At 42.5% G+C, this 25,709-nt stretch overlaps 1 protein-coding gene across 1 annotated transcript in view; it reads right to left on the bottom strand.

Moving 5' to 3' along the window:
* Nucleotides 1-25,709, bottom strand: part of EIF2B3 (eukaryotic translation initiation factor 2B subunit gamma) — a 97,442-nt gene that overhangs the window by 32,725 nt on the left and 39,008 nt on the right. The window contains exon 6 of the mRNA XM_082052665.1: nucleotides 15,659-15,748. Coding sequence (XP_081908791.1) covers nucleotides 15,659-15,748 — 90 coding nt within the window. The remainder of the gene's footprint in view (nucleotides 1-15,658; nucleotides 15,749-25,709) is intronic.

The raw sequence follows: 25,709 nt of genomic DNA, 5'->3' as shown, positions 1-25,709 counted from the left end.
TTATTTTCACTAGCACAAAGAAGTAAGAATGAAATATTCACTGAAATCAACGTAAGGAAAAATCTCGTATGACCAGGAGAAGGAAGGTGGGCAGGAGAGCAGGGCACACAAAATACTGGCAGAAATCCAGTTCTAAGCCGAATCAGAGTAATCACGCTATGACACCTCACAGAAAAATCCAGACGGTAGAGAGGATAAATATGAACCTGCTTTTGGGGACCATTTGCCAAAATAAACACGCTTTCATAAATTCCAGCTCAAGCAATGAACCTTCTTCATGATCCTTCATTTCCCAAAATTTGATTTTTGAAGTGATATCTGGTTTTCCCTCAACAGAATGTAGAAGGTTTTCAATAAAACAGCCAAAGATTGAGAAGTGCTGTTAAACTGCTGTTTGTATGGGAAGGGGAGAGTAATCCCTGGAGCACCTTATGTGGCTTCAGTCCCATTAGAACAACAAGAGATAGCAGCAATTTTGAAAGGGGCTGATTTTGGTTTTAAGTATACAAAAATTAGAGTTATATCTGGGATGGAATCCTTCATTCACATAGCAGGTCACAACGAAGGGGATGGGTAACAAACAGGGCATACGTGGGGGACATGAAGACAACAGGGCAGTTGAAATTCACGATGCATGTGCAAGAAACAGCTGGGAATTCAAAAGAGAAAATAGGGGAAAATACCCTAGATCTTTAATTTTCATACTTAAACACAGCTACGCAGAAGTTTTCTGTGAGATTTAACCACAAATGGAATTAGAACAGTCTGTGATATGGCAGAATTCAGTTTGTATCTATGTATATTATATTCTAATGTATTAAATTACATTACAGCCCACAGAGGGCCAACTTTCACTTGCTGCTGAAATGCAACTGCCTCTGGGATGGAGGGAAGCTTATTGAAACTTCAATAAGAAATGAAGAACAATGGAGCCAACTGAAATACAAGAAGAGTTTTGGGGAAAAAAAACCCAAATGTTGACCACCTAAGCTTAAAAAATATACAAATTTCACAATTATGCCTGAACTGGCTGTGATTTCTGCTCTTAGACATAAGTGTTTCTGTCTTTCATAAGACACAGAAATAATGGCGCTGACCAATGCTGGTAAAGAAAAAATGTAATGAAATATTTTATAATAATAGAAGAGTCTCTTTACGTCTATGTTTGGGTGACCTTGCGAAAGTCTCAGTACCAGGAGGTGCTGTTTGGCTTGACCCACAGCAGGAATGGAGCATCCACAGCTTTTATTTCCTCCAGCTTGTTCTCAGTGGCTCCAGACACCCTGAGCACAACTGTCACTTCCATTTACCGGCTGTCATTCATTTTCATTTTCCATGTTTAATGTTAAACCCCATAAAACAGTATTAATGAGTATTAGCATTTTAATATCCTCCCTGTTTTATTAATCTGTGATGAAGCATGAAATCGACCATTGCTGTCAGCACCCACCTGTGAAATCTGCTGTTACCCTCCACAGGCCGCTTGCAGGGGGTCTCCCTTGCTATCATTATTAGCACAATCAGCTACATCTACAGGTGCAGATAGTATTTGTGATTCCCCACTACAAATAAGATTATTAGCCCTTCTATCCCTACTTTTGCCCCCCTTTTTTTCCTTTACCAGGCTAATGTTGGTTCTTGTATGACCACGCAAGCACATGAGCTCTGATCTCAGCTCTGATCTTACCTCCATGGCCATCAACACAGGCTCGGGAGATCACATCAAAAGGAGAACATGAGGCTGTATTTCAGACTGGTGCTCGTAATTACCGTTCAAAATGTATACATAAATACAACTAAACAAATCCTAAGGCACTTATAGTTTGGGCCAAAAAGAAATTGCATGTTTATGCAGAACAATAAAGATGTGAGGAAAAGGGGGGGAGAAAGAAAAAAAACAAGGGTGTGTTGGAAGAAAGAGAAAAGTTAATTCTGAACCCTGTAGGTACATAGTTCATGGTTCTCATCGCTTAAAGGATAAAGCCAAATAACATTTAAAAATTCCATGTAAGCTGGGGGCTCTCTTGTTGAATCTCAACGTTATTTTCTCCTGATCCTTTGATGGAGATTAAAAATTTCCATGTGAATACAAAGAAAGAAACAACAGTTACTCTGAGATTTTTTTCCCCGAGCGTTTAATGCTCCAAACCAGAGCAGGCAGCCTCCATTCCCATCTCCTCCCCCTCCTTCAAGGGAAAAAAAGTCAACTCACTTTGAAGAAAAGACAAAACAGGGTCAGGGCAAGGGGGATTAGGGAAATGATATTTATATCATGGACCAAATTAAAATGTCAATGCGAGAGGCAGGCAAACAGCCCTTGCCATATATATACACCAGGCATGTTTCCTCAAGGAAACAGGAAAGAGATTTGAAAAGAGTTAATGCAGTCCTGAGTTAATACCACCTGCCTCAGACTCAACACCACTTAAAAGACGGTGTTTGGGTCCATTTCCCACAATGCGGTTTTAACAAGCACAATGGAAAAAGCAATTACAGGCCTTTTCCCCTTCTCCTCACTGATTCACTGCGAAAAATGCTGGAATTTCTGAGACATGCTAAGAATGCGGAGAAAGGAGACAAGGACTGTGTACAAAAGGAAAAAGTATCAAATGATAAATTTATAGGGTGTACCACATCCCTGTAGAAGGTTAATTCTGCCCTTATATCTCGCAATGATCTTTTGGCCTTTGTTTGGTGTACCCATGACTAATTATAATAAAGGAAAACTCCAAAGTAACCAGGCAAGCCAATAAACTACTAGGCAATTACTTGTGCCTAATTCAAGAACCCCCAACACCAATCATAACATCAAACAGATGTTATTTCTCGCTATGTTCCATTTGTCCTCTTCTACTCTCAACATTTCTGTCACGAAAACAGCAAACACAGTTCTTGTTCCCCCCAATTTCATAATAATTAATTTATTTGTCAGTGTGCCTTATTATTTTTGGAGCTAAAAGCCCACAGAGAATGCAAGGAAACTGAGAAACATTCTACCAAAAGGTAGTTCCACATGACCGCACTTGCGCTTCATTTGTCTTTCCGTACTATTTTCTAACCAAAACCTTCAGGTCTGATGGCATCTTACTCCTACATTCATAAGAGCAAGCATGACAATATTTGAGAAGCCACTGCAGAGCACGCCGGTATAACCACATGGCTCTGCCTCGCAGGCTCAGCTTTATGAATGACTTTGCAAAGTTGCCAAATCACCACCAAAATCCCCGCGATCTGGATGATGGGAGAGCAGAAGACAACATGCAAATGACAGTCACAGGCACCATAATGCAAAGAGGATCCAGATCAAAGTATGGAAGGGATGGTATGGATGCAAACCACATAAAAAGCTGTTCTCATGTTCCACCACGTCTGGATGCACTTAAAGGAGTAGGGATCTAACTTCCACTTCTGCCAAAAACCCCTTTGGGAAAGAAGGCAGCTTTTTGAAAAACTGACCACAGAAATTAAAACTCCTCAATTACATACTCAAATCCTTTGAAAGCGTGTGCGCACTCAGCTCGGGTCATCTAAGCAACCTTAACTCTGCCCGCTCGCCAACAGCCAGGAACGCCGCGCAGCTCCCGACTGGTGCAGCTCTTGCATGGGAATGCCAGCAAGTTTAGACATTTTTAGAACTTCTCTCTGACCAAAAGTCTCCAAGGCTGTCGGAGGCCACCCAGGGTGTTTGGCAGGTTGTACACACTGCTGAGGAATGGAGCTCATTCATTCCCAGACAGCATCCCATTCTTCTAAAACAAGCGCACCTGCACCAAATGTGATTCCTTGCCAGGACTCATCTTTCCCCATTCCCTCCAACCTCCGCCGTTGCAGCCATCTGCGCCTCAGTTACCAACTCTTTGCTAAATGCCTTTGAAATTAGGCTCCTTTTCTGAAAACTGCATCAAACAGAGGAATTCTGATAATGTGCCTAAACAAACACATGCATATGATGTACTTGATAAAGTCGATGCGTATCCATAAAACTGATGAACTGTGTAAACTTTAGGCGCACAAGTATATGTTCAGATAGATTTGAACACTTCAGACTTGTCTATATAAAACATGTGCCCAAAAATGTAGACGTGGCTGTAGCTTCATGTGGATAAGCTCTGTCACCTTGCTCTACTGAGGCTGCATTAAAGGCATCGTATATGTCCACATCATTTTGCTCTGTTCCTCCAAGCAGATACCGTGCTTGGTGGTCTGCGATCAAATGGACTCATTCTCAGTTTGACCTAACAACACGCCCATTCTTCCGGGAGATAAACTGGGAGCTCTGGTGTGTAATTCAGTCCTGCTTCCACTTGTACAAGTTCCATTTCTACATCCTTCTCCCAGCAATCACTCTACCTTAATTCCTGTCCTCACTGTTGATATTAATTCTTGCTCTCTGTAGGACAACTCTTCTGTTCTCCTCACTGTGGCATTTTCAACATGTTCTACTGCCCTGTGATAAAAATAAACTTCTTTTTTTGTGGCTTTACCCCTTTCTTGAAGAACTTCAAGATGAATGATTTTGGTCAATGAATTCCATCCCTCATAATGAGTCTACTTCTATTCACAACGTTCTTTCCAGGTGATATTCATCCAGAAATGTCTTTTGTAAATGCTCTGGGTGCTATAGTCCATCTCTGCACCTTTGATTTAGGGAACTGTCACTCCTCCTCCAGATCCAGGTCTTCAACTTCTTCAAAACCAGTAACTTAACTAGACAGCACTTAGCATTTCTCACAGACTGTTCTATGTCTTTTTAAAATGTTATATTCCCTTTTAAAAGTTGTTTTTCTCTTTAAGTGAAGCAAGTTGTAGTTCCTCCACTTTGATTCAAGACTGTGTTCTAAGATCAGCCCTTACCTCATACTCCAGCTACTTAAAATGGAACTTAAAATGTTGTTTTCTATTGATGATTCACTGCCTTAATGAAGATACCTCTTAGCTACTTTAGCCCTATCATCATTAGTAGCATTTATTTTCCCTTTTATATACAGGAAGTTAAGTCTCCCATCACTGAAATTCAATGCAATAATTTATGCAGCAACAGTGCCATAGACATCTTTATTATTGTTCAGGTTTCATTTACCTGGCTAAGGCAGATGAAGTTTGACATTGAACTAACACCTAGACCACAAAAACTATGAGAAGTGCAATAGTAGGGAAACAACCACTATTTTCTCTCATTCTCAAAAATTCAACTTGTGAGTAAAAGCAGAAGAGAAAATAGAGGAGAATTAGGATTTGCATTGCAAGAGAATTATGCCATGTTATCACATATAAAGACTGTATTCTCACAGAAAAATGTCCAGCAAGGTAAGGTATTAATTTCACCCCAAGTATTATCTTACATCCAAATAGTGCTGCGTGGAAGAAAATGCACGGCATTGATGAAAGAATGCTTAGAATGATACTGTCCAAGTGGCAATGATTTACGGGAAAAAACAAAACCAACAAATATAGATGGATAAAAGAATCATCGCTCCTCTTTGGTTCAAAATCCACGTCTCATATGAAGACAGAAGTCAGTTTGACCGAAGGCTACCCAAGGAAACTGCAACTGCATGAAACAGTGGAAAAAATAGTTAACCATTTTTAATGTTTATTATCAGATCAGAGCAAGGCCAGCTGAGGCCACCACGAGGGCCAGGAGCACAGGAGGAGAAGCTGGGGGAGCTGGTTTGTTCATCCCAGAGAAGAGGAGGCTGCAGGGGGATCTGGTTACAGTTTTCCACAACCAGAAGTAAAGTGATATAGAAGACAGCCAGACTTTTCCAAGAGGTGCACAGCAAAAGGGCAAGAGGCAATGGACACAAGCTGCAACAAGGGAAATTCCAGTTGGGACATAGAGAAAACAACTTTTCAGTGAGTGGTACAGCCCTGGGACAAGGCCCGGCCTCCATCCTTCGAGATATAAAAACTCAACTGCAAAAGGAACCCCTGAGCAACACAAAAGTCAGCCCTACTTTGAGCAGGACTTGGACTACAGACTGCAAGAGGTTCCTTCCCAACCTAAACTCTTCTATCATTCTACAATATTTGCATTGACATTTGTATGACCTTTATATGTCCTCCCTACATTCATTTTGCATAGGGAATCCAAAGGGTCATTACCTGATGTTGTAAATCACAGTTAGAGAACAAAATTAACAAATTCTAACGTTTACTTTATAAAAAAAATGCACTAGGAGCAGCTTGCATGGACAGAATGTGCATGCACTGTGCTGCGACCAAGCGTCCTTCGAGTATCTCAAGTATGTGGCCACTATGGCATATCGTGGTCTCATAAAGAAAGATTTACAGTTATTCATGAAGTTAATCAGCTCCAATTCAGCACATCCAGAGATACACTGGCTCCCAGGTAATCTGCTAACAGGAAAAGGCATTTTATTTATTACAGAATTGATTTGCTGAAAATCATAATTTGTTTAACTCCAGTTTGGATCACCAGGGTTTTTTCTCCTGAGGTTTTCAGGAGTGAGCTTGATTGGTACCATGGAAAGATGACAACAGTAATGATACTCTGGAGGAGGTGGACACCAACAAATTTCAAGTCTTGGCACTTCTAGTAAGGAGCAGAGAAAGCTCCAACAGCTGGATATGTTTGACAAGGAAAGGAAATAGGGAAGATAAATTGCCATTTCACATTCTACTAGATTAAATGCACTAAGGAGGAGCTTGGGTTGGTTGGGTTGGATTTTTTTTTTTCCTCCTTTTTCTTTTCCTTGTTTGGAAAGCTACAATTTATTTGCCCTGTCTTCACACAGTATACTTCCTGTAGGAGCTATTTGTTTATTTACCCATTTTAATCACAAGGAAAGCATTCATTATAAAATGTCTCTTTCCAGCAAAGGAGAAACCTTCCAGCCACACGGCTGACACATGTTAACTCGCAGGTATTCACAGAGCAGGTTCTGTTTTAAGCCATCTTTCAGGCAGCCACACAAAGACCACCAAAGCTGGGTGTTCAGCTCTGCCAGACCTCCCCCAGCCAGCAGCCCTTGCCAGGAAACACAGGTGACAGCCTGAATGATAAAAAGGCATTTAGAGGGGAAAAGGAAAAAAAATGTACTGGTTTAGTCTGGGTAACACCTTAATATAAACCTGCAGGGGCCTTTGTGTACAGCATAGCACACAGCCATCCGAGCGGGAGCTTCGGAGCCAGTCACTCGCACCTCCAGTTTGCAAAGGTCTCCTCCTGCCCCTGCCTGTTATCGGGAGGAGAAGGGTGGCTCCAGAGCAGCTCTTCTCATGGCCACAGACCTCAGAATACAGAGAACCAAGACAGCAAATCCTCCTCTCCCCTCCGAGCGCTGGCCCAGTGGAGGTTTTCTGGACAGAGCGGGGGGAGCCAAGAAGAGAAGCTGTGCTGGGATTGCAGCTGAAGCAGTTTGGAAAGGCAGAGTGCTATGACCTCACACGATTTGCTCTTATTTATTTCAGCAGTCCAGAAAAAAAAAAAGAAACCCTCAGTGTTTAACTTTGCAAACAAATCATACTGACTTTGGCTATAAAGCTTACTGCAAATTTGCTCAGTTCAGAGTTTCTCTACTGGTGAATTTTGGCAGGCAGCTCTCCAGCCAGCGCTGGAAGAAGCGCAGAAGAGCTGATTTGTGTCCTCAGCTCCGGCTCGGCCGCGCTCCCCGAGAGCAGGTCCCCAGGGAAAGTGGATTTTCCCGGTGGCAAGCGAGACATTAGCACTGTGTTCCCAGGCACTGCAAACGCTTACTCAGACCTTCCCAAGCAACCACAGCGCTGCTGTTTATCATTCTTGCCTCCCCAGCACAGCGCACCGTTCCTCCCGGCCACAAACAGAGCTGCCCAGCTCCCAGGTGGCTGTTGGACGGAAACGGTGGCTTCTTCTACACCCAACAATTTAGAAGTACTAGATTCAGGACAAAAGAGTGATTTGCAAAACACATTACTAAACACAATAAAAATCTACCTTGCTTCTGGGAGGAAGCAGGAGGGAAGGACACCACAAAAGCATGTAAAATGTTCCGATGTAGAAGAGGAAGATGTTTGCTGTCAACTTTGTTTTAGAGATAGACATAGTGTTTTGAAATGAAGACCAAAGATCTCCTTGAGTTAGAAAACGCGATTGCCACCCTGCTACATAACAGAGAAACCAGAACATCTGAGCAAACACACAGTGGCCTTCAGAAGAACCGAGATGAGTGGCTTTCAGAGGTGGTGCAACCAGGGTGCCTATAGATAAATCACCCTGCATTTCCTATAGCAAGTTTCTGCCTTCATCTGTTTGTAAACTTTGCTGAAGTTTAACCATTTCGGCTGAAATTATCCATGCCAGGTGTTTGCCTCAAGCTGATTTTTTTTGGATAGCTTCATCGAAAATGTCTCAGTTATTTCCAAGAATGAAATTATGGAAAAATACTTTGTTTTGTCCATGTTAAAAATATTTCAGCTGCTCCACTGAAAAGCTCTTGCACTTCCATGCTCGCAATTTGGCACGAGGTTGTCTTTTCGTCAGGGCATTACATTTGTAAACAGAAAAAGTGCCCATACTACATCAAGTAAAGTCTGAAAAACCACTGTTTGCACATGTTTGGAAGAGACCTGTTTTGCAACTCAATTTTTTGAGTCCTCCTACATTGGGCATGCTCCATTCTCTCTCTCTTTCTGCAAGGTAACTGGGCTACTCATGCACTACTCCAGAGAGTAACAGAGTATGCTCCAGACCAAGGCTCAAAGAATATCCAGCTCAGCCTTTGTAAGTCTAGAGCATCTCATCTCCTCCTCATGGTTGACCTGAAAGGTGATAAATCTACGTTGATAACAGCTACTCCATTAGCAAGAGTCTCAGTAGCCTCACTGATTCATTCTAAAAGTGCCACACATATAAATACATATATACACACACTTAATATCAGGGTAACAGTTTGGGCGCTCAAACTAAGGAAATCTAGAACTATATTGCATATACAACCTTAATTAAGACCTTGTGTGTGCACGTTATGACACAGTCCTTAAAAACACACCTACCTTTTCCTCTCTCCCCAATCTCAATCTTTTCTTCACCCAATGTAAAGATGGACTATGCCCTGGGGGTGAATCAAGGTTGTGCAATGAGGCAGAAGAATGCCCGCCTCATTTGTTAAAACACGTGTGTTAAATGTACAAGGCAGAGGGCTGCGAGGGGAGAAAACAACTGCTAAAGTTTAAGGCAAATGAATGATGCCTGAAGAATTGATTTTTTTAAATTCTCTTCCGACAGAGGAGTTTACAGATGTTGCTGAATGCAGAACACAAACCTGATTTCTGTAGGTTGCCACTGATTGCCTTTGGTTTGATCAGTGTCACCCTGTGACAGCCAGCATCAATGGAAAAGATTCTTTCAACATTAAGAGCTCTCTGTATAACATCAAGGACTGAAAACTGGCATGATTAAGACAAAGATGCTTCGAACTCCACCTCTTGTGTGCCTTAGTTTCCCCCTTTCAGAATGAGAAAGATGACTACTTCACTAATCAGGGTGCTGGAAAGACAGTTAATGAAGTGTGTGCAGAGCATTGTAGTATCAGTAATGACACCAAAAATCCAAAAGGAAAGTAATTCACACAGTATCACAGTATGTTTGGGATTGGAAGGGACCTCAGAAGCTCATCCAGTCCAATCCCCCTGCCAGAGCAGGAACGCCTGGGTGAGGTCGCACAGGAACATGTCCAGGTGGGTTTTGAATGTCTCCAGAGAAGGAGACTCCACAACCCCCCTGGGCAGCCTGGGCCAGGCTCTGCCACCCTCACTGGGAAGTTTCTTCTCAAATTTAAGTGGAACCTCTTGTGTTCCAGCTTGATCCCATTACCCCTTTTCCTATCATTGTTTGCCACTGAGAAGAGCCTGGCTCCATCCTCATGGCACTCACCCTTTATATATTTATAAACATTAACAAGGTCACCCCTCAGTCTCCTCTTCTCCAAACTAAAGAGCCCCAGCTCCCTCAGCCTTTTTTCATAAGGGAGGTGCTCCACTCCCTTAATCATCTTCATTGCCCTATGCTGGACCCTCTCCAGCAGTTCCCTGTCCTTCTGGAACTGAGGGGCCCAGAACTGGACACAATATTCCAGATGTGGTCTCACCAGGGAAGGAGAACCTCTCTCGATCTACTGACCACCCCCCTTGTAATACACCCCAGGATGCCATTGGCCTTCCTGGCCACAAGGGCCCAGTGCTGGCTCATGGTCATCCTGTTGTCCACCAGGACCCCCCAGGTCCCTTTCATCTTATCTCCAGGATAGGGTTTTAACAGCAAGCAACAAGTAAGGCTGGTGGCCTTCACCTGAGCTACAGAAGTTACATACAATACTGAATAGTATCTCCTCCAGTGAGCATCTCAGGCAACAAATGAAGCAATGCTCACAGAGCAAAAAAAAAACAGAGTGTCATGGAAACAAAGACTGTACCATAACATGTGGCACGTACAGAATGAAAAAGTTGCAGAGGGAGCCTCAGCGGTGGCACTTCCTAACTGCCAACTGCTTAACTTTGCAAAGTTAGTATTTTCAAATGTAGCTTTTCATGTGCCCAACCTATAACTAAGGTTTGATTAGCACGTTCATGACAAGCTCTGCACTGATGGAATTTGATAAGAGTTATTTTTGGGAGGTAATTTAATAAGTAGGACCACATATTGCTTTGGTTTAAACAGCCTTGATCTGGCTTCACGTTTTCTGGTCTACCTCAATGAGAGGTGGAAATGGAAGCCTCCATGCAGCTACAGGTTTCAGCTGTGAGCAGGGTGAAATCCTTACACACATAACAAACGTTGTCATCTAAACCTGCGCCACTGACTGTGGGCACAATGATATTAATACATACATATATTATAAATGCATATTACATATGCTTTTAAGCATATACATAGGATACACAGAGAAACACACAACTTCAGCACTTAAATTTCCAAAGCAAGTTTGAATTTTCTGCGTTAAAACTTTACCGGGGAAGGGGTTGCTTTGTATCTATCTCCCTCCTCGCCTTCCCCCAAACCAGGTATCTTATTTCACCGGGCTACAGCTTTAGAAAAATTCTGGAAAAACAGCACACAAACTACCACGCAATTTCACTTCAATCACATTTGTTCTGCGAGCAACTTTGCTGAGATTGTCAGCAAGCAAACTGTCAGCACTCAGTAAAGAAACGTCAGTGCGTGGCTGAGCAACACACCAGGCTCACAAAGCACAGGCCTCCATCCTGCCCTCCACTACAGACTAAGTTCGCGGGGGAAAAGGAATAAGGACTCTCTTCTTCCATCTGCCCTGAATGCAGCAGCGAGGCTGGATTCCAACCCAGCACTCAGGAGAGTGCCAAAAAAAGGGACTGGCTACTGTGCTGGCTGCCACCCCAGGGCCCCGGGGGTGTGAGGCCCGCCAGCTGTGGGGTGGAGTCGTGCCCCCAGCCAGCTACAGCCTCTGCTTCTGTCTCGGCTGCTGGCTCTGCTCGTGGAAGGATCCTTTTAAGAAAAGCAATATTGTGCAGTTCATCATGCGGTGCAGGTGTTCACCTTCAGCCATGCCTGCCCTGCGCTGGCACAGCAGCTCCTGCAGCACGCACAGCCCTGCTGCCCCACGCCACCAACCGCAGCACCTATAACATCCTCAGGTTAGCTTTACCCTGAAAAAAGAAATGTTTAGGGAAGAAAAACTCTCGCCTGAATACATAGAGATCAGATTTTTAACTGACCTCCCTCCCATGCAAATATGTGCTACAATTTGGCCAGTCGGTACATCTGCCAAACCAAGACGAACCTCAGCAACTCTAACTTAATTGATGCAGAGAGGAACCTGGGGAAGAACCAAAGGTCTCTGTAGAAAAAAAAAAACCAAGACCAGTTATAATCAGCAGAAAATTCACAGAATGTTCAGGATTGGAAGGGACCTCGAAAGCTCATCCAGTGCAATCCCCCCATGGAGCAGGAACACCCAGATGAGGTTACACAGGAATTCAGCCCAAACAAGGTGCTGCTTCTTCACATTGAGGTCACAGTCCCTGTTCAGACAGGATAAATCCATTTGGCAGCAGGGTATGGCCCATGACCTTTTGTGAATCTAGTGGGAACAAACCCAGAAGTTGCCAGCACTGGGTACCCACTGGAGATGTGGGGATAAAGATGTCCGTCCATCCATCCATCCATCCGTCCGTCCATCCATCCACCCATCCATCCATGCCAGAGCAGAGCTCCGGGTGCTCGTGCTGGCACCCCTGGCAGAGGCTGCCAGTGCATCAGAGCTGATCAAAGAGCACTCATAATCAACCTGCCCCAGGGATGCAGGAGCATGGAGAGAAGCGAAGGAGTAAATTCCAGCCACGGGGAATAACAAACTGCTAGGGGCAAGAACTTCTTCAGCTGTTCCCCAAGTCACTGGAACCAGGAGCACTTGCCCTTGGTAAATTTGGACAGATTGGGACTGTCAAATCCTTGAAGACTCAATTTCACCACGATGCAGTATTGAACTAGTGGATGAGAGACGGATGGAGACGGGGATTTAAACTGCCAAAATGCACTTTTTCCTCCTGGGAGAGGAAAGAGAATGCAGTTTCATTCCCCAGGTTTAAACAACATTAGAGGTGTGATATTTTCGTCTGGAAATACATGTTTGAGGGGGTTCTAATAAACAGAAGATTTACTCTAATTTTTATTCAAAGGCACTAGCAATCTCTGCTTTTTAAAACCCACAAATTTGTTTGGTTTGCTATAATGAAATAAAACTTCAGGCAGGAGAATCTACTATTCAGACCTTTAAAAATAGTTCATAAAAATATATTAAAGGACTACAAACTGAGTTACAGACTACCAAACAGTATTTTGACCTCTCCTAACATCCCCCATAGCACAATCTCCCTGCTGCCAAACGAACACTGATTATTCTCCAAACAATCCCACCCAGAAGAGGAAGAAAGTACACAGAAGAATTAAGGGATCTGTAGCCAAGCTGATGAAAAAACCTTGGTATCACAACTCTATTCTGGAGCTGAACAAGAAATTCAGCCTTTTTCTATAGGTGTCATATAAAGCTATCCCAAATCCTAGAGCAAGATTCATATACTTGGACAAAACAAAGGTTTGGCTATTTTATGTTCTTTTTTTCCCCTGTTTTCATATTAGTTGCTCGTGACTTTGGACTTTACATACAACGCACATTGACTCTTACAGGTGCAGCTGTACACAAACTGCATTCACTTGCAGAGAGTTGGTTTTGCTACATCTTTGCAGCTAAGCTGTGACTCCACTGGGCTTTTATCCCATTTGAAGCAACAGATCCCACATACATAACCACGTTAGTTTTCACGTTTCTTTGACCTGGAAGTAATAATAATTTTCCTCTGCAAAAGACTGAGCTATAGTCAGCTGCACGATCTGAATTTTTTACTGCTGGGTAACATCTTTTCTGCTTTTGTATGTCAAAATAAAATCTGAAAAAAATGTAAATGGTTCCCTGAGCTACAAACAATGAAAAAAGGTGTTCTGCCTGCCATCAAACCGCGCTGTTAAAATATTAACACAATGTAAATATTGTAATATTGAGGAAGTACACTGTGTCAGTACTTCCTGGCACCGCACAAGAGCTTCACTGTTCACTTCAGTCCCTGCTGTTAGTTTTAAACACACACAACTTCAACAAGGCATCTGAGCTTCTCCAGCCCCAGTGCGGAACTGCAGAGAGGCAAAAATCGTACTGTAGGTAAGACTAAAAAACAAAGTATTAAAAAGAATCCTTAAACCCAAACAATTGTGTAGATGTCGGTACTTTTGGGGCAAAAATATTCCACGGGGTCTCTAAAAAGTCCTGGCATATCGCTGCCAAACATGGAAAGATCTTTGGCTATGCACTGTCCTCCCCTTCCTAAGAGAAGAAAAACAAGCTGCAAATGCCCACCAATGCCAGAAGCCTGAAAGCCCAAGCTATTCCTTATGGCAAAAGTCCCATTCCCCAGATTTTCCGGTTACGCACATAACTTGCAAGTGAGTCTCTCCTCTCAGTTGACTGAATAAGCAGCATGTGTGTAATAAAGAGAATGAAGCAGCTACCTGCCATTAGTAAGCAGGCATCAGGTCTTGCAAATGCTGTCTAGCTGCTGGAACTACGTATGTGTCACAGGAGCAAGAGGAGAAGAAGAAGAAGAATCAGAGCAGGATTTCACCCTACTTGCTTTGGTTAATATAAGGTAAAATCCCATCACTGACAAAGACAACATCTCACCGGTTTCAGCAGAAGTTGCATAAAGCCTTGAAATCTGAACTTATCAGTATTTATACTTCGAGGCCTGTTTGTGTCAGGCATCATGGCATGTCTGAAAAGCCTGTCCTTGTCCCACAGACCTAATGATCTAAATTCAAACCAGCACAGAATACCAGGGAAAAAACCCCAAATGTGTGAAATGCCTAACACCAGCAAAACTGGATGGCTAATATTTCAAGAAATGAGTTCTACTTGTTGTATTATGACAAAAGAAAGGCATAAACACCACTTCAATCTACCACAGGAAATAGAAGAAGTCCAAACTGTCATCAAGTATCTATAGTACACTCAATAAATGGCTTATTCCAGATTTAAATCATCTGCTGCTCCTGAAGGTTTCTCACCTTTTCGACATGTTCCCATACACCAATGGGAGCTAAAATGACTTATAAAACTCCCCCACGTTCCAGTCACAGCATTGGATAAGCTTTATTCTTATGCATGGCAAGAAATTGCCGTGGGGGTTAACACATATTTTCCACTTTTTTAATTCACTTTTTAAACTCAAGAGCTTCGATCATGTATCCAACTGCATCGCCAGATTGTAGATGGTCGAGGCGACCACAAATTCCCCCACCTCTCCAAGCTTTTTCACGTCAGTTTATGTGCCAAGGAAAAGCACTATGAACACAACACTTCGTCAGCCCCTTTATTTTTCATCTTACTTAAAAGGGTAGGAAGACTCTTGAGAACCCAGTGAGCATTCAATATATGTAACAGGCATGAGAGCGCTACAAAAAGTCAAGGAACAGGACATCATTCCAAAACTGAGCTACTTACTGTGAGGGGGGGTTGTTCATTTGTTTGTTTTTTAAAGATAAACAGTGGGTTTTTTCGGTCTGTTTCATGAAATATTATAGCTAAGATCCTTTTCTACTTCCATAAATGGATGTTTTTCTTAGTCTCAGTGGGTGGTCTCTGAGTTTTGACAGAGGAACATCACAAGCTAAAAACAGAGGATGCTACAGAGATAGCCCACCTGCAGTGGTGGTGGATGTGAAGGGGGAGAGAAAAGGTGATTGCAAAGGCCAAAACAGACTGTGGTGGGGGAAATCAAAGGTCAGAAATGTATTCACAGCCCTAACAATGGGGGAGCCCTGGTGAAATGAACAGCCAAAAAACACAGATACATTAGGGAAACATGGGATGCAGACGAGAGGCGAAAATTTTAGCTTTTACTTATGCTGCTATGAGATATTTCTTTTTAAAAAAGATCTGAATAAGAAGCTCAGCCATAATGCCTGGCATTCTTTATCATGTAGCTAAAGCATTTTGAAAACTCTTTTCTTTCACATTTCTATTTTATGGTCGCCCACTTAATGAAGCAAATCTTCCTTTAAAAGCTTTGGTCCGAACCACATGTCAATGCAAACACCTGCTACTACCTTGCCTATTGCTTGGTTTCTTACCTGTTTTCTACAAGGAAATCTACCACATATTTCTTCAGACAGTAGAGATGAGCATCCATCAGCCCCGTTCTGATGTGCATTCTGGGGTGCCTGGAAAAGACAAAAAGAGGAAAATCATAGAGTTTTGCACGGCCATTTACAAGAGCTTAACTTTGCAATTAAATCAGTGGACAGTGAAAAGTGTGCGAGGGCAGATCTGTTCCTTTCCATCTGCTCCTGGATTAACAGAGGAGAACAGTGCAGGCTGCCATTACTGGACTGTCTATAAACTTACACCTGCTGGCCCTGGGCTGATTTGCTGCGAAAGAAAACACCTTCTCCAAGGAGTCATTACTCCTGCTACATCTCCTTATGTAAGTGGAAATTGCACATTACTGGGCAGTATGCCAAAGTAATGGGCCCAGAGTGCTAAAAGTTACAGTGGGTAATGTCAGGGTACAATAATTCAAAGCTCCTGGCTAAGTGCCTGCCTTAATATGCAAGGCTGTGCATGTTCTGCTCGCAAACACACCAGCATTGCTGTAATTTTTCCAACACTTCCTGCAGGGGAATAGGGAAAGGAGATGGGGTCTGCTCACCTTTCCTGCACTACACATGACAAATGACTGCCACAGCTAATTACAAAGTGTTTGCCTATCCAGCCCAGTAAGATGGAAAAGATCAGTAAAACTCCCTCTCATCAGTAGCCAAACAATGGCAAACAGGGAAGTCTTCACTTTCAGACCAGTGGCAGGATAATATTTCAGAGACTCAGAAATCATCAATAGCTTCAATAGTTTAAGAACAAAGTTTTATATGAGAAAGACTCATCGATTGCTTCTATTACTTCTCTTCATGCATTCTGTGTTCTTAGAGAGTGGAAACTCTTTTTGGAACTTGTTTCAAAACAGCAAGATATTTTATGCCAATATTAGTTTCCCTCCCACACACCTGTAGCCTCATTTAAGAGCGCTCTGGCTCTCTGAACACTCACCACCAGCTCTCAGGACGCAAGAATACTCAGCGTGCAAATTAAAAATGACAGAACACAAAACCAGTTGGGGATGACACTGGGCTGTAACTGCACTCACAGTGCAGAGGCTGTTGAGAGAAATTTCAATCCACATATGAAATTATCCGCTTTCATTTTTCTTCCTTGGATGCCTGGATTTCATAGTGAAATTTGACTGAAGATAGCTTACCAGTATATCCCATCCGACCTTTGTTTGCTTATTCCAGAAGATGCTAAAGTCAGATGTTTGTGATCGTGATCACTTTTATTATCTAGTTAACTCAGCAGAAGGATCACTCGCAACTACATGTGTGTAGAAAACCAATACCAGCACACCAAATATTTACGAACAACAAAGCTACTGAGAATATCAGGTGTTCTAATAAGCATTTTTTCAGTGTATTTCTTAACTCATGCATTGAACTCCCAAAGTACCTAAGTGTTCAAGTTTTTAAATCTAGGTGGCATTTCTTAAGCGTGCTATTCAATTCAAGTTAAGCATATTAACTATAACAAAATTATTTAATTCACACTTGTAAAGGAAAGCTCCTATAATAGTAGTACGAGTCTTCGCAGTAAAGTATGTGGTACTAAAAAATGATATATGCACTTTCAGTAGATTGCTTCATTAACAAAACATGAGCTCACCTAGCAATGCTCCAGTACTGATGTTATCAGTGGCCCAGATGTTGCTGTGGAAGTCAGCCCAAGCAGCAATGTTCCCTATGCAAAGAGGATAGGGAATCCACTAATTTTAATGAGGCCTTGCAGTTGGAAGCCGGCAGACTCCCTCCTGCTCTGCATCCCGAGGATGGTTTCCACATTTTGTGTATTTATGAGAGAATTTTCATATCTTCTCTGAGAAAAAGGGCTTCCTTGTATTTACATAATGAATATAATAGTTTATTGAAATGGGTGAAAGAGACAAATGGAAAGAAATGAAGCAATAAGGAAAGCTGGGAAAATGAACAAAACAATGGAACAAGGCAAGAAACATGTAAAAAAATTAGAAACGGATCCAAAATGGGAAGAAGAGGGAAAAATAGGAGGAAAAATCCCAAGTCTTAATTAGAAGATGACAAACAGATCGCAGTTTCATTAATGCCAGAATGCCAGGTTCTTCTCTTCCTATTCAAGGTCTGGCACAACCTCCCTTAAACACAAGACAGGGGAAGGCTGCACGGGCTGGACATCAAGCATCGGAGTGTAAAACGGGAACTCAAAAGATGCTGGTTCTGTTGCCAGTGTCCGTGTGGCTTTCACACATCCAGTCTCTCCACCTGCAAGCTGGAATAACACTACTTAGCTCCACCGCAGGGTACTGAGGATTTGTGCGCTGGGTTGTATCTGCGTGCAAGTACTGTATCAAGTTTTTCTATAGCTAAGCAACTTTGCTATAAAGTTCTACAAAATCAGTGCAAGTGGCCAGACAGCAGCACGGCGCTGTCCTCGCTGCAGCTCCATCACACACACACAAAACACCCCACAAAACCCAGCCAGACAACAACATGTACTGAAACGCCACTCTGAGTTCGCTTCAATGTAGAATATACTAACAATAACGGAACATCATGCTGGACAAGAGGGAGGTCCCCCAATGAAAATCCTCTGAAATACAGACCACCTAAGTGATTTGCAACAGAATAGTCCCATAGATTAATATTATAATCACAGCTTCAAAGGTCAAACAGGCAAGTTTGGGCACATGCATAAACAAAGCTGCCATTTCTGTAAAACAGGCTCAAGGAGAGAATAGCCACACTAAACCAGACTGATAAGAGCACTATCATAACAAGCCACTAAAGATGATGCTAATTTTCATTGACTAGTGCTTAAACCAGTTTATCTTCAGGTAAAAGCAAAGGAGCCAAATAATCTAACAGATAACAGCAAACTCCATCACCATTTCAAATGAGCATCTGGTTACTAATATTGAAAGCCACACTCCCTTCTCATGCCTCTGATCTCCCAGTCAATCAACTAATCTTTACAACATATGAAAAATGAGCCCGTCGTGAGGAACAGCTGATACAGAGAGAATCGAATAACAAACAATGCAAGTACCGAGAGCTGACACACCTAGGCTTATCGCTCTGAGGGAGATAATACAGAAGGCTTTTAATTATATCATCAAAGCAAGGGAGAAGGTACTAGGAGGGGCTGGCTGCAGATGGTTGAGTGTTAATGAGCGCCGGGTTGGGTGGTTTATCAAAAGAAAAAGACTGGATATATATCTGAGAGGGTCACCATTGAGATGAAAGTTGTAACAGCCATTGCCAGAGCTCTTTAATGAGCGAGGAATGTCAAATGTGAACCCTCTAAGAATCATACCAATTACTAAATGAACTTCGGTTCAATCTAGCAAATGTAATCAAGCTCAAGTCATTAAAATACATGGTAAAACTCCCACTGGCGCTGCCACTATAGTGTCTATTATTGTCTGTGCTCCCATGCAAGGGAGGGGGCTGCTCCCAGTTGTAAGCTCTATGTGTTATGTTAAGTGATGGCAGATTTTAGCCTTAATGATGAGGCACCGAGGGCTCCCTGGCAGAAAGTCGACAATGAGGAGGCTCAGAGAGATCTGTGGAGAAGTCAGGGAAAGATCGGCAATTAAAAGAGCAATTTCAAAGAACGCAATTTAATGTGTAAAATTAGCTTTTATTAGCACATAATTCCACAAAATCCTGACTTGGGATGAGAGTGCATAAAGGTCTGCAAGAGTCCTTAGAAAGGTCTGTGCCCGTAATTCCTGACACGCCATTGTGAAATAATAAGCAGTACTAACAGGATTGATGCATGCTTCGTACGTGGCACTGCTTTGAAAGTGGAGCCCGCAGCTTTTCTCTCCCCGATAACCTCTCTCAGGACTTCCTCCCTCAGGGAAATCAACCACTGATAGAGCAAACTTCCCTTGTTTAAAGGCAAAAAGATGGACAATTGTTTAAACTGTAAACTAATTAAGAGAGATTACCACCAAGAGCTGGAGGTTCAAACCAGCCCTGCACTCCCACTGACAGTGTGATAATGCCAGGCTGGGGTCAAAATCATAAATCTGAAGGGAGCACACACAAAGCTTAAAGCCAAAAAGCCTCTCTACTAAGCATGGGATATTGCCACATTAACCTCACCACCTCACAAATAAACTAGCTGAGAAAGAGAAATCCCATGGCCTCTTTGCCTTTAACTTCATGCAGCTGTTGACGGAAAATATGAAGGTCTTTAACTAAGCTCAAGGACAGGAGGCTGTCCGTACCCAAACGCTAATCCGAGCAACGACACAACAAAAATCCAAACATCATACCTGCTATGAACCTGGCTCCTGAACCGATATCTGAATTACATCCACCATGGGCTTATGGGATATTAATTCATCTTCCTCTCCATCCCTTCAAAATAAGTAAACAAATAACAGCATGCCAAGTGTAAACTATGCATTCCACACTCATTTATTTTCTATTTAATCACATACAGCTCAGATAGTCTATTGCATTCTTCCTATCTCCCACACTATGTGCTGGACTATTCTTGTGTGCAGTATCGTGCCATCCAGTCCAAACACAGCGCTGACCCCCGACTGTCTGCATGGAGCTGGTGCTCTCATGTTGATACAAAGCCAGCGTACAGATCAACATGAAGTCTCACAGCAAAAAGCTGCCAGACCACCTTTAATGTCTCCAGCATTCCTACTTTTAAAGGAAAAAAAAAAAAAAAAGAGTTTAAAAAAATTCCCTAAATCGCATCGCTCATTTACGGGACAGCTCTTGGCTGTAAACTCACTCATAATAAAAGACCACTGTTACGTTGGCTCTTTGAAAATCCCAGACACCTTATGACCTTAATTTTTTACGCCGTGCTTTTGGCCAGAAAGCTCCCGAAGCACTCGGCCAAGTGAACGTCCCCCAGGCCGGATCCCCGGCCCCTCTGCCCACCGGTGAAATGCTGCCACCTCCGGGCTGAACCGCGGCGGCGGCGGCCCGACCCCCCGGCTCCGGGGCCTCCCTCCCGGCGCCCCCGCCGGCGGCTTTGCGAGGGGGGGGCAGAGCTCAGTGCGAGGGGAGGATGCTGGTTCAGTTCTGGCTGTGAGGAGAGCGCCGGTGGTGCGAGGGAACCGGCACGGAGAGGAGCGGGGCACACAACAGCAGTCGCCCGGGATTTCAAAGAGCGAGGTGTGACCCTGGCCCCTGTTTCCCAGCTCAGAGCCACCCCCGCACTGCTCCCCTTCCTCCAGTTTGCACAGACAGGAGGGCAGGACGTGCTTTGGCCCCCTGAGCTGGCGCGGGAGGACGTGCCACATTCGCAGCTTCGCTGGTAACCACCCGTGGATCCATCCTTGCGGCGTCTAAAGAGACACTGCACCAGGAATGGGAAGTGCTTTCCAAGCAAGAATGTTTTATTGATCTAATGACCTAAGTTGCTTGTAAGCCTTCCGAATAATAAATATTTTTCATTTAAAACCTTCACCGCTTGCTATTTTTCTTTGTTGTGTTGTATTATTAATATACCCATGAGACTATAATACAAACTACGAGCCTACTTTTGACAAAAACATGCTGAAAACTTTTTGGTAAAGGAACCAACTTTCATTGAAAGCCAAAGATTAAATCATTTTCTCTAGTATAAAGAGTACAGGTTAGCAGTCAGAACTTGGGATTAATATTAGTTCAAGGTCAGTAATGGTTTAAATAAGCCTGTGTAACCTCCCGTAAAAAAGTCATTATCTTGGCGACCACACAATGCTTTAACATTAACTCTTGACTTCGACGCTGAACAGCGAGGATGCTGATGGCTGCACGGCCAACTCATCCCATGACCTTATATAAAATGTTTTCCTTAGTCCTGCTTCAGTTTCCCTATACGAGCACCAGAACAACAGTAATTTCTTGGCCACCCCAAGCCCGAGGAGCCTTGGAGATGATCACTGGGTGCAAGTGCATCCCCCCGGAGCACACCAGCCACAGCTGCTGGGGAAAGCACCTCCCTAAACTTGGTTCTAAGGGTCTTCTCTGCCATAGCGAGTCCTAACAGCTCTAGGAAATAACACAGGCGCCAGGCTCCCCACAAGCCCCCTGCCCCTTTCTCTCTTTCCCTGTTCTCCACTGAAAATACAGAGAAAAAGCAAATATTTTATACCAGACACTTTGATGCTAGCCTCACGTCTGCTGGAATACCTCAATTGCTATGTAGAAACTCGGAAAGCAAAAGAGAGAGACCGAAATGATAATAAGTCTGGAGTTTGGTGTGAACAGAAGAGAATACACTGCAATGGAGGGCGGGGACTGCCACAGACATTATTAATAGGTTTTACCCTTGAGCTCTGGCAGCTACTTGTTCTATACACAGAGGAAAAGGATTAATCAAGCCTTGCACGTAAAGGTTCTTTCTGTGGTGTGCCAAAATATTTAAAGCAGTATATACAAAGTGTAAGCCTTATTATTATACACATTCAATGTAATCATCTTATGCTACAGTTAAGGCCAGGATGACAATAAAGTAGATTATTGTGCACTATAACCAATTCAATTCCAACACAACAGGACATGGCTTAGTCACTTGGTTCAGATCTGGTATTTGAGCTTATTTTTCTTATGCTGGGCTAAACTGTGATCTAAGAGATTTAATCAAGCTTTGGGAAATGCTTTCTTTACTAAAGGAGGAGAAAGAACTAAAAGTCTGCACCTGGCAACGCTAATCACTTCCAATTTTCAGCCCATTTCGCTTCTTGCTTTGTGGAAATTCACCTTAGTAAATAATCATTCCCTAAAATCACTGGTGCTGAAAGGATGACAGAGCATAAGAGGAACAAGTTTTAAGCAAACAAGTGAAGCTGGAGGATTGTACAGAGGCTACTGAAGAACAGCAGCTCCTGCTGATCCCTCCTACGCCAGTTCCCAAAGGGCTAAGCAGCAGACATATGATATATTTTCTTAAATCAAATAATTACAGTAAATGCATGGGAAACAGTGAAACTGAATACTAGGTCAAAGCTGTAGGTCACTAGCAATATATAGCTTAAACACAGCAAGGCTGCCACAATTTCTTTATGTCACTGGCCTAGACTCAAAGGCAAACAAAACAGTGACCGGCTCATCACAGCTTTGCTCAATAAGGCTCCAAAGACCTTCTGTGCCTCCCAGGTGAGGTGGCTTTTACTAGTGCCTCAAACTTGAAATCTATGGCCTGCAAAATTTGGGGATTTAAGGTAATGATACACCTTCAGACTACTAAACATGGGCAAAAAGTTCAAAAGACATATACTATTTATCAGCTAATATTTTGACAGTATCAAATAAGAACTTCATTAAAACAAAGCCCTAAAGTTAGAAAATGTAGTATTCTTTTTGCAGAGTGAAAGCAGAATTTAAATCCAGAGCAGAATTAAAGTCGGACTGAAGCCACTTGCAGACATCTCTCTACTTTTCAACTCAAAAGAGCTTTACGATTAACTCCTTTAATAGCTAACTGACATTTTACAAAACACCATTAGAACTACTATGAGATGATGAATGTAAGTATTGAGGGGAAAAAAAAGTCAAAAAGACACAGAAAAAAAGCTATTATTACCACAAGAAGAACATCCACCCGAAGTCCAAATTTGCATTTTTAAAATAAGTAATTACAGTGGTTACAACCACACTGGATGAGTTTCTGGTTAGACCAGATTACTCATGATTAAAAATTTCCAGATTTGTTAATAGCTATAACAGAAGTTGCTGCTTCACGTTACTGTAAAGAACTGAGCTTAACAGCTAAAATGGTTTCAGGAGGATGCCTAAGTTGGAGCACTATGGCATTAAACCCAACTGAACAGAACCGCACTGAGGACAGAGCTGGATTGCCAAGACTCTTTCTCATCTTTCACTCACTATTAGGACCTGCATAACAGCTTAACGACGGGCTGGAGCAATTTCACTCCTTTCCAACAGTGATAATGCAGCAACTAGAATATTGCAGAAGAAAATCCTGGTGAATTGAATGCAGCGAGATGGCACCTTGAGTAGCAGGTTAACCTCCTTCCCTGGGACGGTCACTGCTGACGGAGAAATTTCATGCAAACAAGTGCACACGTGTCAACTCAATACTGTAGGTGAGAGCTGCCTTTATCATAAGTAGGAGACAGTCAGTGTTCATTAAAAAAAACCCAAACAAACACCACATGTTTGAAGGAAAAGCTGTCTGGAAAGCTAATAAGACAATATTTATCTGTGAATTTTCACAATTTATATATATATATATATATATATATATATATTTAGCTGAAGTTACAAAGTCCAGTTTTTGGTCAAAATGAGCAAGTATGTTATCGCTGTGAAAAGGAAACATGAACACACTAGTTGTCTGGAGACAGCGTGGCTCCCTCCAGCAATGGAACAGGTAGGGGAGATGTCTTTAATCTAGACTGCACTGGTCCCCAATAGCAAAAGCAGTAGTAGGGAACCATTTTTGCCACTGATCACAAGCTGGTATTGAAAAGCAAGAGAGAAGCCAGCAACTACAGCCTCTGTTGCTTTTTGGTGCAGCGAATTAAACCTCTGAGCCTAGAAGCAATAAACCGGCTATGGCAACTAACAGAGCTCAGATGCCTCCATCATTTGCTCTTGTAATGGAACGGCAACAAATCCAACCCTTTTCCTTTGCAAGGCTGAACCCATGGTAGGACAATTTCATCTTGAAACACTTAGCCTAACAGAAATCAAAAAGAAAATGGGTAGTGGATGACCTGGAGATTATCATTTACAGTTTTACAGCAACCTCAAATACCGGTTAAACAAAATAACTTCTATTCCCTTCTTGCTTGGAAGAGACTGGGACTATTTCGTCTGTGGTTGTGGACTGTTGCGGTATTATCCAATTGCATAAACGAAACTAGTGTCAAAATGAAGTTTTAAATGACTTGAGGTTTATAGGAATTAAAGAAGGAAAAATTAAATTTGAAACTCTGCTTGTTTACTAGAACTAATTAAATATGCCAGATTTCTGGGCAAGCTTCCTAGCCTGTGGCTACTACGTTACTGGCTTGTAAAACAGTCAGCAAGTACGTGAGTACAAAGCACAAATACAATAACAGAGATTTCGTGTACAGTCCTGCCCTTAGTTTATAAAGAAAAAATGTATTAGAAACAATCTGTAACTTTAAAGCCTTGTGCTAACCTTCTAGACTATATTAGTAATAAAAAAGGGCTAAGCCTACAATGGTTGCTTTTGCAGAGAACACAACCAAAATGAACAGGAATCCTTGAAAGACAAGTTTACTTCTAAAAATCCCATACTTCTGGGCCCTGCTCTCAGAATAATTTGCTATTAAAAATTACAGGGAGGTTTTGCACTTCAGCAAAATTGGGTCTGATTATTCACACCACAGAAGCTGCAGTCCCCACTGATAGTACGTCTTATATATTATATCGGAATTCACTAGAAAATAGGGATTTTTTTCCAAAGAGCTGGAATTTCACATTAAATGGGAGCAAGGGCCATATCCGTAATCGTACAGTCCATTTTGACTCTAAACTCTTCAGACAGGCGCTATCTTTGCGTTCTACGTTGTAAAGGAACGGAATGAGTACAATGAGTTCATAGTCTATGAGGAAGCTCTAAACCAACCAAGGAAGAACAATCTCAGATAAATGGAGCCTCTGGAGACCGCCCACCTCAGCACATGGATGGAATAAAACAGAATAAAGGCAGCGGTGCCTCCATCACCTCCAGGTATGTAAGGGCAAGAAGAGGGACATTAAGATCCCGTGGCCTAAATGCTGCTCTTTGCATATCCTTCTTGCAGGAAAAGCTCCCAATTTACTTTCCATAGCTGAAGCAGCCATTTCTACAAAAGCAGCATATAACTGTTAATGAAGAAACACCCTTTGCTGCCTTGAAAGCTTTAAAATGCCCAGCCTTTCACAGCAACTCAAACTAACCTGTGTTCCCACCTTCCAGTAGCCTCGCTCGGCTTTAAGGAAACCAGGAATTATACTTCAATAAAAACTCAGCCACGCAAATATTCTTCTATAAAAAGAGGCATAAACATATAACTTTCCAACTTCCAGAATCACGTTCATGAGGCAA

Source organism: Streptopelia decaocto, assembly GCF_964273445.1.
Source record: "Streptopelia decaocto genome assembly, chromosome: 5".
NCBI classification, from domain to species: domain Eukaryota; kingdom Metazoa; phylum Chordata; class Aves; order Columbiformes; family Columbidae; genus Streptopelia; species Streptopelia decaocto.
The sequence above is the reverse complement of the archived record's forward strand: the minus strand, read 5'-3'. Positions and strand labels throughout refer to the sequence as shown.